The 14,367-nt window shown below is 45.8% G+C and overlaps 2 protein-coding genes and 1 long non-coding RNA gene across 8 annotated transcripts in view; 1 reads left to right on the top strand and 2 right to left on the bottom strand.

The window, feature by feature from the left end:
* The window catches only part of PSMA7 (proteasome 20S subunit alpha 7), an 84,951-nt gene extending 72,280 nt beyond the window's left edge, over nucleotides 1-12,671 (bottom strand). Inside the window, exon 1 of the mRNA XM_033963930.1 lies at nucleotides 12,518-12,671. Within this exon, the coding sequence (XP_033819821.1) occupies nucleotides 12,518-12,613 (96 nt within the window). The 5' untranslated portion in view covers nucleotides 12,614-12,671. The remainder of the gene's footprint in view (nucleotides 1-12,517) is intronic.
* Nucleotides 12,035-14,367, top strand: part of SS18L1 (SS18L1 subunit of BAF chromatin remodeling complex) — a 54,025-nt gene continuing 51,692 nt past the window's right edge. For 3 of the 6 annotated variants that reach the window (XM_033963927.1, XM_033963925.1, XM_033963924.1), the window contains exon 1: nucleotides 13,390-13,666. In XM_033963927.1, coding sequence (XP_033819818.1) covers nucleotides 13,403-13,666 — 264 coding nt within the window. In that variant the 5' untranslated portion in view covers nucleotides 13,390-13,402. Of the gene's footprint in view, nucleotides 12,059-12,811; nucleotides 13,338-13,389; nucleotides 13,667-14,367 lie in introns of those variants that run through there. The other 3 variants (XM_033963929.1, XM_033963928.1, XM_033963926.1) reach the window with 3 other exon arrangements.
* The window catches only part of LOC117369406, a 28,140-nt gene continuing 27,381 nt past the window's right edge, over nucleotides 13,609-14,367 (bottom strand). The window contains exon 3 of the long non-coding RNA XR_004541139.1: nucleotides 13,609-14,162. This is a non-coding gene — a long non-coding RNA (uncharacterized LOC117369406). The remainder of the gene's footprint in view (nucleotides 14,163-14,367) is intronic.

Genomic DNA, 14,367 nt, shown 5'->3' with positions numbered 1-14,367 from the left:
AACGGAGCCCAGGTATGGACACTTGAAAAGTGAATCGCAACTTTAAAGTTTAGAAAGTTCGCGATCAGCCCGCACAGCACCTGCGCAAGTGGCTTCCCACCCTAAGTAGGCATGCAGTCCCTCAGTTAAGATAAGCCAGCTAAGAAGCCAACCCGGGGAGGTGGGTGGGTTGTGAGAATATCTGCCTGCCTGGATAACATCTGTTATGGTAAGTAACTGTGCTTTATTCCAGGACAAGCAGGCAGCATATTCTCACACATGGGTGACTTCCAAGCTAACTAGAATGGAATGGTGGGAGTGTTTGCCTTTAAGTAAATCAATTTTGTAATACTGACTGGCCGAAGTGCCCATCCCGTCTGGAAAAAGACTCCAGACAATAATGCAAGGTGAATGTATGAACTGAGGACCAGGTGGAAGCTTTACAGATTTCCTCAATAAGACTAGAACTAAGGAAAGCTACAGAAACTGCCATAGCTCGGACTTTGAGGACGATATGAAGTTATACAGAGTAGTGAAGACACAGGGGGATTGCGAAGATCTGCAATGTGACATAATCAAGTTCAAGAAATGGGCATCGACATGGCAAATGAGGTTCAACGTGGATAAATGCAAAGTGATGCATGTTGGGAACAAAAATCTCATGCACGAATACAAGATGTCCGTGGCGGTACTAGGAGAGACCTCCCAGGAAAGGGACTTGGGAGTTCTGATCGACAAGTCCATGAAGCCATCTGCACAATGTGCTGCGACAGCGAAAAGGGTGAACATAATGCTAGGAATGATCAAGAAGGGGATCATGAACAGATCAGAGAAGGTTATCATGCCGCTGTACTGGGCCATGGTGCGCCCTCACCTGGAGTACTGCATCCAGCACTGGTCACCGTACATGAAGAAGGACACGGTACTACTCGAAAAAGTCCAGAGAAGAGCGACTAAAATGGTTAAGGGGATGGAGGAGTTGCCGTACCGTGAGAGATTGGAGAAGCTGGGCCTCTTCTCCCTTGAAAAGAGGAGACTGCGAGGGGACTTGAGCGAAACATTCAAAATACTGAAGGGAATAGACTTAGTAGAGAAAGACAGACTGTTCACCTTCTCCAAGGTAGGAAGAACGAGAGGACACTCTCTTAAAGTTGAAAGGGGATAGATTCCGTACAAACGTGAGGAAATTCTTCTTCACCCAGAGAGTGGTAGAAAACTGGAACGCTCTTCCGAAGTCTGTTATAGGGGAAAACACCCTCCAGGGTTTCAAAATAAAGTTGGACAAGTTCATGCTAAACTGGTGAGACTGGACTAATTTGGAGCACTGGTCTTAACCTAGGGGCTGCCGCGTGAGCAGACTGGGCAGGATGGACAATTGGTCTGACCCAGCAGTGGCAATTCTTATGTTCTTATGTGAACGACTCTCTTGGTGTAGTCCATTCTGAGTATAGCAGAACGATATACAAGTAGCTACCCAGTTGGAAATCATTCTCTTGGAAAGAGGATGCCCCAACTTGTTAGGATCAAATGAGACAAAAAATTGGGGAGATGTTCTGTGTGACTTTGTCCTGTCGATGTAATAGGCCAAATTACGTTTACAGTCCATGTGAAGGGCTGTTTCTCCTGCATGAGAATGAGGCTTAGGGAGAAAAACTGGAAGAACATGATTGAGATAAAACTCCATCACCACTTTCAGAAAAAAACTTTGGGTGTGTGCATAGAACCACTTTATCATGGTGAAACACTGTGAAGGGTGGATCCACCACCAACGCTTCAACTCATTGACCCTCCTGAAAGAGGTGATAGAAATGAGAAAAACAACTTTCCAGGTGAGAAACTCGAGATGAGCTTTGGCCATTGGTTTAAATGGAGGCTTCATCAACCTGGAAAGAACCACATTAAAGTCCCAGACTACTGAAGGAGGTTTGAGAGGTGGTTTCACATTGTAAAGTCCTTTCATGAACCTGGAGACCAAGGGATGAGCAGTAAGAGGTTTACCCTCGACTGGCAGGTTAAAAGCTGTAATAGCACTGAGATGGACTCTAATAGATGTAGATTTGAGTCCCAAGTCAGACAGATGAAGTAGATAATCCAACACCAGTTCCACTGATAAAGAAGTTGGATCATGATGAAGACACCAGGAAGAAAACCTAATCTATTTTTGTTGATAACATTGCTGTGTGGCTGGCTTCCTAGAGGCAGCAATAAAACTGCGGACAGGCAAAGACGTAATTCACATGGGTTCAGCCCGAGAATGGGCCGTATACCTCCCATCTTTTTTGGAATTAAAAAATATCGGGAGCAGAATTCCTGATTCTGCTATTATTGAGGAACTTTCTTCGATGGCATTTAGAAGAAAGAGGGACTGAATCTCCTGAATGAGAAAAGAAGACTGTGCAGGGTCCGAAATAGACTCTCTTGGAGGATGGTACGGAGGTAGGGTATGAAAGTGGAGAGCATACCCCTGACGAATGATGTCTAGTGTCCAGAGATCTGTAGTAATGAGCTTCCACCGGTGAATGAAATGTTGAAGCCGCCCTCTGATCGGCTGAGGCAGAGATTTGAGAATGGGAACTGTGGCTATGATCCTGAAGAACACGTCAAAAAGGTTGTGTGGACTTTTGTTGAGCAGCCTGTTTAGGTTGCTGATGTAGTTGCTGCTTTTGTTTCCTAGGTTGAGGAGAAGCAGGCTTAGCTGAAAACTTGTGCTGGTACGAAGAAGCGGGCTTGAAAGTACGGGGCGCTTGAGGCTTCTTTGGTTTAATCAAAGTGTCCCAAAGTGTTTCATAAGCAGATAACTTCTGAGTAGTCATATCCATGGATGGACCAAAAAGTTCAACCCCTGGACAGGGAGCACTGGCCAAGCGGTCCTGGTGATTCACATCAAGCTCAGAGACACGAAGCCAGACAAGACGCTTCAAGGCTACCGCTCGTGATGTAAGTTCAAAAGTATCATAGGTAGTGCGAACCATATATTTCCGCAATTGAAAAGCCGAAGTAATGAGTTGTTGGAAACCCTGCACCTTACAGGATGGAATATATTTTTGAAAAGATGCAATTTGTTTGATCGAATATTTCAGGTAAAACGAGAAATGGAAATTATAGTTACCAGCTCTGTTGGCCAACATTGCATTCTGGTAAAGACGCTTACCAAACTTGTCCATCGCTCAACCTTCTCTGCCAGGAGGTACAGTTGTATAGACACTAGCTCCAGATGATTTCTTTAGAGTGGATTCAACCACTAAAGATTCATGAAGGAGCTGCAGTTTAGCAAAACCTGGAATAGGAACCACCCTATACAAAGAGTCCAGTTTTTTAGAAGCCACCGGAATGTTTAGAGGTTCTTATAAAAAATCTCTCATAAAATGTTATGGAGCGGACCAAAATGGCGGCGATGTAGAGGAGCTGCGAGAGACGATTTCAACAAGTTCCTAATCTGCGTTTTTCAAATACCTTACACGGATGCCTCCTAAGAGGAAAGGGGTGCTTAGGGCTTCTGCCTCGTCGGCCCTGATGTCCACCCCGATTCAGCAGACGATGGACCGTTTCTTCGCGCCTTCTCCGGCGCTCACACAGGCTGGAGTGGAGAGCTCGGCGTTGGGCGGGGACGGGAGGGAGTCACTGGCCCTTTCGGGCACTGAAACATCGTTGTCTCCTTCAGCTCCCACGACGCCTCCGTGTCCGGCTACAGCCGAAACGCTGTGGCGAGAGACACACGCTTCCGGAAGTGAAAGCGTGGGGTCTCCCGGCGAGGGCTCAGCGTTGTCGGCGGGACGGCAGAGGGAATCAACAGCAGAGAGAGGGGATTTTTCCCTCTCTCAAACGGAGGTTTCTTTGAACAGCATCTGGCAATTGTTACAGAGGATGGAAGAGAAAATTGAAAAATCAACTGATGAGGTAACAAAATTAAATGATAAACTGGAAATTTTGACTGGGTCAGTTGAATCTATGAAAATGGAGTTTACAGGCCAAGCCAAGCAAATGCAGGGGGACATACAACAATTGCAACAATTTAAATTGGCTTCAATTAAAGACAGCTCTACCATTCATAAGAAATTAGAACAATTTGAAAATTTTAATAGGCGTTTGAACCTCCGCTTTCTAAATTTTCCTCAAACTTCTGGAATGTTACCTATTGATTTGTTGAAAAGATACTTCATTGAGAATTTGGAAATTTCTTCTAACTGTATTCCTCCAATTAACAAAATTTATTACCTACCAAATAAAAAGTTGTCTGACGGAAATGGAAAGACAAATGGAAATGAGATTGGGAAAGTAAGAGAAGGAGAGACAAATGTGATAGATTTTGCAAATGTGACGGCTTTATTGGAACAAACGATAACATCTGAAATGGACAGAGCAACATTATTAGTATCATTTGTATTTGAACAGGATGTGAATATGATTATGAAATTGTTTTTCAAAAATTCCCAAAAATTATTTGGGGGTCGGAAAATATGGATATATCCTGACGTAGCTAAGACTACACAAGAACGGAGGAAAGAGTTTCTTGCAATGCGACAACAGACTATAAATATTGGAGCAACATTTTTATTGGTGTATCCCTGCAAATGCCTGGTTAGGTACTTAGGTGTTAAATATGTTTTTTTCTCTCCTAACCATCTGAAGGAATTTCTAGATGTTAAGCAGATCATTAAGGATTAAAGATCATGGGATAATAATAGTAATGGGCGCTAGATACATTATGCCTTTCTTCTTTGCTTTATTCCTTTAATTTCTCTCTAATTTTAGTTTTGGTCATCCCCTGTTTATTGTGGTCTAAGAAGGGGTTTATCAGTATGATTTTTGTTGTAAAAGTATTATTGTGTTAAAAATTTTTCTTCCCTGTATTCAATGTAACAAGAACTAATTCTTGTAAAAAGATTGTATAATTATATAAATAAAAAATGACAAAAAAACAAAAAAAAAAAACAAAAAAAAAAAAAAAAATGTTATGGAGCGGAAGCTTCAGCAGGTCTTTAGGAGATTGGTCATAATCCAAAACCTCCAAGAACTCCTTGCTATGCTTGGAATCCGCTTCTAGTGGGATGGAAAGATCCTCAGACATTTGACAGAGAAATTTGGAAAAAGAGGACCGCTCAGAAAAAGCAGAAGGTCCTTGAGGTGATCGCTGAACCAGAAGAGTGGTTCCTGTTCCAAGTCTCCAAATAAATCTGAATCCTGTATGGAATGAGGACAGTGTCAAAGCCTCGATATGTTTGGTCTTATGAGAGTGCTTTCAGTACCGCACTGGAGTAACCTCTCTTGATGTTTGTGTTGAGAATGACTGGTGCCATGGAGAGGGATTAATCGACTCCCGTGCCGTGTCGATTATCTCCACACCCAGTGGAGCATCAGATTGAGGTGCGGTCAGTGTCTTCATTTGATCAGACTGAATCGTCACCTGGAGAGCCTGTGTTGACATGGCCTGGGGGAATCAGTGTTGACATGGCCATAAGTTGAGTCAACACCAACAACTGAAAATGCTCACCCAATTCCTCCCGAAACAAATTGTCAATCTTTTGTTTGAGGGAGAGCATTGGTACAGCTGACTTTTTTGCCGGTACCACTGGTGCAGCACTCTGGTCCGGTGATGAGGAAGCCGATGTCTAGGCACTCACTAAGATCGGGACTGGGCGCTTAAGGGACTTTTTCGAGGTCGGCATGACTCGACTCAATACAATTTTGACCCGAGTCCCAGATGGGGTAGGGGAAGGCTTCTTAGCCAGCTTACCCACTGAATGTTGCGGCACTGGAGATGTTTCTGCCGGTGGTAATGAGTGCGGTGTCGCCTTGGTCGGCGCAGTCGGTAGCAATGTTGGCTCCCCTTCCATAGCGACACCGAACAGTCGTTCTTGAAGAATGAGGTTTTTCAAAGTCCTTTTTTGAAGCGATGAACTGGTATCGGATTCTGGATGGTGCTCGGGCCCTAGACACTGGAGTCACCAGCGATGTAGGTCAGTCACAGAGATGGGCCGAGCTCAGCGACCGCACTTCATAAATCCCATCTGTGGACGGGAAGACTGCCTCAGCCAAATTATACCCAGTGGTCAAGATGGACAAACAGGCCCCGCTGGGCCAAAACCCGCAAGGGAGAAAAAAAAAAAAATTTCTGACTGAATACAAGGTAAACAAAATAAAAGAAAAATAAGAAGAAAGTGACTAAAAAGTCAAATGCGAGAGTGGGCAGGCAAGAAAATTTTCAACGGCCGTTCAACACATCTTCTTAGCTCCGCGGAACTAAGAAACTGAGGGCAGGAAGGCACTCGCGCATGCATGGGCTGATCGTGAACTTTCTAAACTTTAAAGTTGTGATTCACTTTTCAAGTGTCCTAACCGGGGCTCCGTTGGTGACATTACCCATGTGTGAAAATATGCTGCCTGCTTGTCCTGGGATAATCTCATTCTCTGAAAGTATGAATGTTTACATCCTGATGGAATGTTACTCCTGATGGAATTCTGCAAGTGTAGAATTTGTGCAGAATTCCTCACCCCCTCAGGACACAGAGTGGGGAAAACGAACTCTTGGCTGTGTCCTCTAATTGCCCAATCCCAATCTTACCTTGAGTTTAGAAAATCGATAAAAACCTATTTGTTTGGTAAATTTATACAATGATTTTACACTATATTACATTGTATTGCATCATATTGTATTTCACTGTATTGTATTCCACTAATTCTACTGTATTTTGTGTCTTCGTTGATATGTCTCAGTTCTCTTGCTGTGAATCACCCAGAATTTCCAGTTGGGCGGTATACAAGAAAATTAATTATTATTATTATAATTCAGTGCAGACATGGTCAGTAGAGGAGGCTAGCAAGGCAGGTCACTTCCTCCTCCTTTGCCGGCTTAGACCTGAATGTTTATGTGAACCATAATCTCGCACATGCAGAATTCTGCTAGGAGTAATAAACCAACACATAACTTGGCAGCAGATGAAGTCAGGATTACTTTAAAATATAGTTTACCACAACATGTAAAGTGAGGCATGTGCTTGTGAAAGATTAAATGTCAAGTCACCGAGGCCTGCTGCATTTCTCTCTTTGCAAACAAGTCCTGGCTTCCTTACATATACGTCATCAGTGAGCAAATACCACCAGTCATTCCAAGTTACTCTTTCTAGCATCTTTAAATCTATCCATCCAAGCTCACTTTAAGTGATAACTTAAACAAAGAAACATGATGGCAGATAAAGGCCAAATGGCCCTTCCAGTGTGCCCATCCACAGTATCCACTATCTCCTCCTCTCCCTAAGAGATCCCACATTTTGTTGAATTCAGACATAGTCTGTCTCCACTACCTCTACCAGGAGGCTATTCCACGCATCTACCATCCTTTCTGTAAAAATGCAATCTGCAAGTAGAAATTGAATAAGCTGACGATTCACCCAGTACAAGAATAATGTCGTACAGGGTGTCAGCTACATCAGTGTGTCTCAACCTGCGGTACACGTACCCTAGGGGGTACACGAGCTGCCTGTTTGGGGTATGTGGGCTGACCGCTGATTCCTCCCTGCCACCCGCCACATGCCAACTCCATTCAATTATCCCCTGCCGCAACTCCAGGCAGGGAAGAGTCAGGCCCATGCAGCGATTGCATGCCACCGGCCCACAAGCCTTCCCCCCGACGTCAATTCTGGAGAGAAGGTTCTAGGCCAGCCAATCGCTGATCCATTATGTTACCATTATGTAACTACTGGGCCCTCCAGAGTCTTGTCAGAGCTAGTCAAATGGCTCTGAGCTCCAACCGGTTGATTGACCATTTTTGCTGCCCAGGGCGTCCAGCACCCCTGAACAGGACAACGATTGCAATGGGCTCCCCAGCCCCGAAGGCTGGCCTCTGTCGTCACCATGATCCAGGAGGCAATGTATAGCGGTACGCAATCATTGTGGGAGAAGCCACCAGTCCATGCTTGCCCAGGCTTCCAGAGTACAAGGCAGATAGGCCTGTAAGGCATCCATCTGAGGAGCCCAGTGAGAAAGCAAAGCATGCTGATGAGGATGCGTGAGCACCCTTAACCAAGGAACTACATCCAGTGTGGCAACCATGGATCCCAGAACTTGAAGAGAATCCCATGCTGAAGGAGCTGGCCACTCTAGAACGGAAGAAATCTGGACACATAGCTTCTGCTTGTGGGCTTCTGGTAGATAGATGCAGCCCACCGCCAAGTCAAAAAGGACTCCCAGTGTCTGGGCAGGTGGCAGATGGCTCTTCATGAAGTTGACAATCCAGCCCAGGTCCTCCAGCTTCACTGTGTACTGTCCCTTGGTCAGCGAGGGAGCTTTGATCAGCCAGTCATCCAAGTAAGGGTGAACCTGGAGAGCCATCTTTTGCAGGTAAGCCACCACTACCACTATCACCTTGATGAAGGTCCGAGACACTGTTGCCAGCCCAAAGGGCAGGACAGAGAACAGGTAATACTGTTCCAGCACATGAAAACGCAAAAATATGTGGTGGGAATGTGCAAGGATGTCTCTGTGAGATCCAGAGAGGCAAGAAACTCCAAGTGCGGCAATGACCAAATGCACGATCTCCATTCAGAAGCGGGGAATCTTGAGAGTTGCATTCATGTGTTGAAGATCCAGAATAGGCCTCCAATCTTCTGAGCTTTCCTTTTGTCACGATAAAGTATAAGGAATATCTGCCTGAGTCCAAGAGGTCAAGCGGTACTGGCTCTATATCTTGAATATCCAGCAAGCAATGAATCGTAATTTAAAGCCCGAGCGCTTTGCCTGGGCAACCTGAGAGTCCATGAACCAATCTAGCTCGACAGAATAATGTCCAAGACCTAACTGAAAAGGAACATCCCTTGGCTTGGCACCATTGTGCCTCTTCAGCAGGGGGCGCAGAACTGGAGGTGAAAGGCTAGGAACGCCTGTAGCCATTATGCAGTCAGCAGTAGCCCTGTGAAAATCTCTGCAATGTGACACTCGCTTAAGGTCGGAATTGCTTTGAGCCACAAAAGAAGAATGGCCAGAACCTCAGGAGGGTCTGGGTCTGCTATCAGGCAAGAGTCTTAGGGCGACGGTCCATCTCAGAATCCATGAGCTCGTCCAGACCTTTGCTAAATAACTGCTCCTGAAAAGTCAATCTAGCTAAAGAAGCCTTGGAAGTGGAATCACCAGCCCACTATCTGAACCAAATTATTCTGCGGGCAGAGAAGTATACCGACACCTTTTTTCAAACTCACATAAGGTCATACAATGCATCCGCCATGTAATCTGTCCCCACCCAAAAAAAGTTGAGGAGGGGGAACCACCATCTTACTCTCCAGTGTGCAAGAACTGACAGCAGCCATTCATGGAGAGGCACGGGGCCAGGCAGGAGCGCGAAAGGCTCGCACCTGCCTTATGTGCCACTCTGCCGCAAGAGATGAGGAGGCAGCCATCCAGCGAGGGAGGGGCAGGAGCACGGAAAGCTTATGCCGATACAGCACTGGGGAGGGGAGGGTATATTCACTACATAAAAATCACCTACATTTCCACCCACTTTTTTGGGGGGGAAAAGTGTGTCTTATGGAGCGCAAAATACGGTAACTTGTCTCTTCTTTGTTATTTCTGGCCCATAGACTAAAGTCCATCTGATACTGTCTTAGGTTCCAATTGCTGAAGTTGCCATCTAAGCTCACTCCAGCCTATCCAACCATCCTGTTGTTTGCAGGATATCTACTGTAAAGTCTGGTCAGTAGCGTCCTCATGTTCCAAGTTAGTAGAGTTCCCTTTGATGCCTTCCCCAGCCCATCCTACACGAATCACCATATATGGGACACAAATCGTACAAGTCTGTCAAATACCGGCCTTAGTTCTTTAATTTATACCATTTGTTTTCTAATTAGAGATCCTCTGTGTTTATCCCACGCTTTTTTTAAATTCCATTACCAATTTCCTCTTCACCACCTCCCTCGGGAGGGCATTCCAGGCATCCACCACTCTCTCTGTGAAAAATAATTTCCTAACATTACTCCTAAGTCTTCCTCCTTGCAACCTCAAGTTTTGCCCTCTAGTTTTACTATTTACTTCCTCTGGAAAAGATTTGGTTCTATATTAATACCTTTCAAGTATTTAAATGTCTGTACCAATCTCCCCTGTCCCTCCTCTCCTCTAGAGCAGAGTTTCTTAACTTCTTCAAGCCAATTATCCCCTAAGTCTAACAAATATCAACCGAGTACCTTTGCCCAGGCTCTGCCCCAGACCCAGCCAGGCTCTGCCCTAACCCCACCCCCACAATAATAGTACTAATTGTAATGCAATTTCTTCCATCCATTTTTCATATTTTTACACATTATAATCTTAATTCATAACGGTAACCACAACATTAAAAAACACAAAGCACATTGTATGCAGAAAAAATGTTAATCATTTATATTCGTCTTTTTTTTCAAAGAGGTCAAGACAGATGACTTTAAAATATGCCTCCTGCAAGCTTCCTCTCCTCTAGACCTCATTCCCTTCACCCAACCAACATTGTCCCTCCATGAGTCCAAATTTTCTTCCTCTCTCCTCCATCTCCATTGGCAACATGTCTCCCTCTCTCTCTTTCTCTCATTCCCTCCGCTGCTGCAAATGGAGTGGGGAAAGAGAGAGATCCAGGGTGCATCTCTACCACTCCCTCTACTGCCACATCCAACATTTCGCCCTTTCTCATCCCACGGATCATGTGCAGCATTTTTCACCACTGTCCACCAGCTCCATGATAATTTCTCCTATCACCTCTCTCCAGCACAATTCCACATCTCTCCCTCCATCACTATGTCCAACATTCCTCCCCCTTGCATCCCTTTCAATCTGTCCCCTCTGTTCCCTCTCCACCACAATATCCAACATTTCTCCCTTTCATCCTTCTATTCCCCATGCATCTCTACCTCATTCCTCTTTCTCTAGGCCCAATTTTCCTTTCCCCATGTGCCACCATCTCTTTCCCTCTCACTCACGCCCAAGAATTCTCCCTTTCTATTCCCTCTCTCCTATATCCCGTTAGTACCCCCTTCCATGTCCCATGTTCATGCCCCCTCCCTTCTTTCTTTGTCCCAAGTTTATGCCCCCTGCCTGCCTTCCAGCCTTTGGCCCTAAATCGTGCCCTCCCATGTCCCAATGTGCTCCTTCCCCCCTCCTCTTTCAACCTTTGTTCCACATCATGTCCCCTCTCTCCCTTACTTCCTCGAACCGCACTCGCTTCCTTCAGGGCCGTCCAGCTGGGCTGCTCTTTCTGCCTTCAGCAGCACTTGTTGCAGGGACACGCAGGCAGCGGTTCACACGCTACATATGGCTGGCCCACAAGCCTTCCCTCCGTCATCAGAGAAAAGGTTTCCAGGTCAGCCACATGCAGTGTGAATAGAGCCACCAACACATTCTTGCAGCAAGTGCCACTTAAGACAGGAAGGAACAGCCCACCTGGAAGTAGGTAATTGAGAATCCCTCACTGACCTGGAAGGTTTTTCTCCAATGTCAGCTCTTGAGGGAAACCTGGGTCAGCTTCGGTGGAGAGGGGCAGGCAGGAAGTAGAGCATGGGATCCCTGGCAGCAGCTTCGGTGGAGGGGGCGGGTAGGCAGAGTATAAAGAGAATAAGAAGGGCATGGGATCCTCGGCAGTGGCCAGTGCACATACTCCCAAACAAGCAGCTTGCGAACCCCTAAGGGTACATGTACAGCATGTTGAGAAACACTGCTCCAGAGCAGTGGTTCCCAACCCTGTCCTGGAGGAACACCAGGCCAATTGGGTTTTCAGGCTAGCCCTAATGAATATGCATGAAGCAAATTTGCATGCCTATCACTTCCATCATATGCAAATCTCTCTCATGCATATTCATTAGGGCTAGCCTGAAAACCCGATTGGCCTGGTGTTCCTCCAGGACAGGGTTGGGAATCACTGCTCTAGAGTATACATATTTAGGCTTTATTTTTGATACCTTCCTCTCTACTGCTTAAAGTCTTTTTATATCCTTCGCCAGATGGGGCCTCTAAAACTGAACACAATACTCCAAGTGTGGCCTCACCAGTGACCTATATAGGGGCATCAACACCTCCCTTCTTCTGCCTAGCATCCTTCTGTGGACTTCAGAGGCAAGGGTTCATTCTCTAGGTATCAGTGAGAGTGAGCGCGTGTGAGTGTATATGTGTGGGGGGGAGGGGGGGGCTTGAGAGAAAGTGTAGACTCATTTGCTGGACATCAGGGGATCACTTCCGGGTCATTGTGGGGCTTGTGGAGATGGGAAGAGAACAGAAAAAAAAAAGTCATTCCCTGGCCATGAAAGGCACTTTGGACATGGAATCATTCCCTGTACTTGAGGGACAGTTCAGGGAGAGAGTGTCATTCCCTGAACAGTAGTTCATTCCCTAAGAGAGAAGTCAGGGTGAAGGGGGAGGGGTACATCATTTCCCGTGAATGGGGGGGGGGTCACTATCTGATCACTCAGAAAATATTTTCGTAGGGGGTTCGCTCTCTGGACATTGGAGGAGTCACTTCCTGCTCCGTGAGGGGCAACCGGAGCTCCTCGTGCAACTCACTAGATGCAGACCCCACTCACCCCACCTTACTCACCGCCGTAGATCCCTTTTTCACGGCCTCCTGCGCGTACTCCACTTGGAAGAGGTGCCCGTCGGGGGAGAAGACGGTGATAGCGCGGTCGTAGCTCATGTCCGTGCAGGAGGAGGCGACGCAGCGGTACCGGCGAAGCCTCGGGCACAAAGCGAAAGCGCAAACTCACGGCTGGCACGCCTGCGCGAGGCCTCGTATTCGCCAAGCGCCGCTGCGCCATTCGCGTACACTCTCCAGAGCCCCGCCTCCGACGCACGGAGCGTACTCAGTGCAAGAGCTTCCTCTTCACCTCTAGGAGTTCATTGTACGCACCCAACGCAAGATCGCCCCTTTCACTGCCAGCCACGAGGCGTACGAACTCAGCGCAAGATTGCCCCTTTCACCGCCAGCGACGCACTCAGCGCAAACCCTGCCGGATTTTTAGATACCGTCTGCCTGCAACAGGAAGCTCCAAGGAGTACAACCGTACCACTATGAATAAGGGGAATGTAGGTGCTCATTTTAGACACTTACTGCCTTTAAAATCTTTTTACTTCTGTTTAATTTTCCTTTTTAAGCTTTATATGTCGATTTTCAGACATATTGTCCAATAAAGTCATTCTACTTTGTGAACTCTGAAGGACAAAGAAAATTAGATTATTCCATTGACACGTATCCACCCCGCCTGCGGCAGAGAATGAGAACCTTCGGCCAGTAATAGCGGCCAGAAAATAATAATAACAAATTAAGATTGAAATAAAATTTTTAAACAAACATGTCGGTTGCCTTTGCTTCGGCTCGTCCGAGAGGGAAAGGGGAGGTGACCCAGCAAACCATCCAAAAGGTAAAGCTCCTGCTGGCTTTTCTGCCTTTATTCTGTGTTCTGACTGGTTTATTTCTAAGGTGCTAATGAATCTTCAATGGGAGGAAACTAGTGAATTTCAAGGATTGGGAAGATGGACAACTGTGGGGGGAAAGTGGAACAAAGCAAGGTGTGCAGATCTTGCAAAAGCTCTGCGCCCTGCCCTTGCCTTGGCTCATTTCTCAAATGTGCTGGCAGAACCCCGACAGCAAGCGCTGAAACTTGAAGGGATTTCTTTCAGGGATGTAGTATTTTCATTCTTGCAGCGGCAGATGCTGAAAAGTGCAGCCCAGCTCGTCATGTCAGCCACGGTATTTTATGGATATGAATTGGGATTATGTCAGATAGGATACAGATTTCTGTTCCAACTAGATAGATAGAGTATTATATACACTCACTGAGACACATACACATTTGCAGTTGTATGGAGTATGAGAAATATTTTGCAGAATTATGTGACATTCGAGCCGCTGTTAAATGAATGCTTCTCCAGGGGTGGATGTCAGGCATATGCAGAATATGAAGTTATCTACATCTTCTGCAAGTGGAAAGGAAGGGGGACTGATGCCTTTGCATGGATTCCTTGGCTGAAAATTAGAAATGGTGCTGAATATCGCGTTAGGGAGCATCCTGTCTCCTCGTTCCTTAGAAACGTGCACTTTTCAACACATACATGCAGATTGCAGTCTACTTGCACTGTGCACTGAGGATTTTGTAAGCAAATTGATTATTTTATGCAGAACACAAGGTGTCAATGAAAATCAGGTATTCATGGATCCGGATTGGCTTCTACCATTGGCGCTGATTCTGAGGAGAAAGAGTTGTTAAGAAGATGCTACTCAAATTTCAAAGAATAATCAAAGACCCAGTACTTATAGCCTGTTGAAACCAAGATTTTGCCCTTGTATAAATTAATATTTACTTATTTTGCAGTTTTTATCCAAGGCAATATTTTGATGCAACAGATATATTTAGAAAATCTAATCCTATTTTGGGAGGTTGGAACTTCCTT

The sequence above is a fragment of the Geotrypetes seraphini genome, chromosome 11 (genome assembly GCF_902459505.1).
Source record: "Geotrypetes seraphini chromosome 11, aGeoSer1.1, whole genome shotgun sequence".
Lineage (NCBI taxonomy): Eukaryota > Metazoa > Chordata > Amphibia > Gymnophiona > Dermophiidae > Geotrypetes > Geotrypetes seraphini.
The sequence above is the reverse complement of the archived record's forward strand: the minus strand, read 5'-3'. Positions and strand labels throughout refer to the sequence as shown.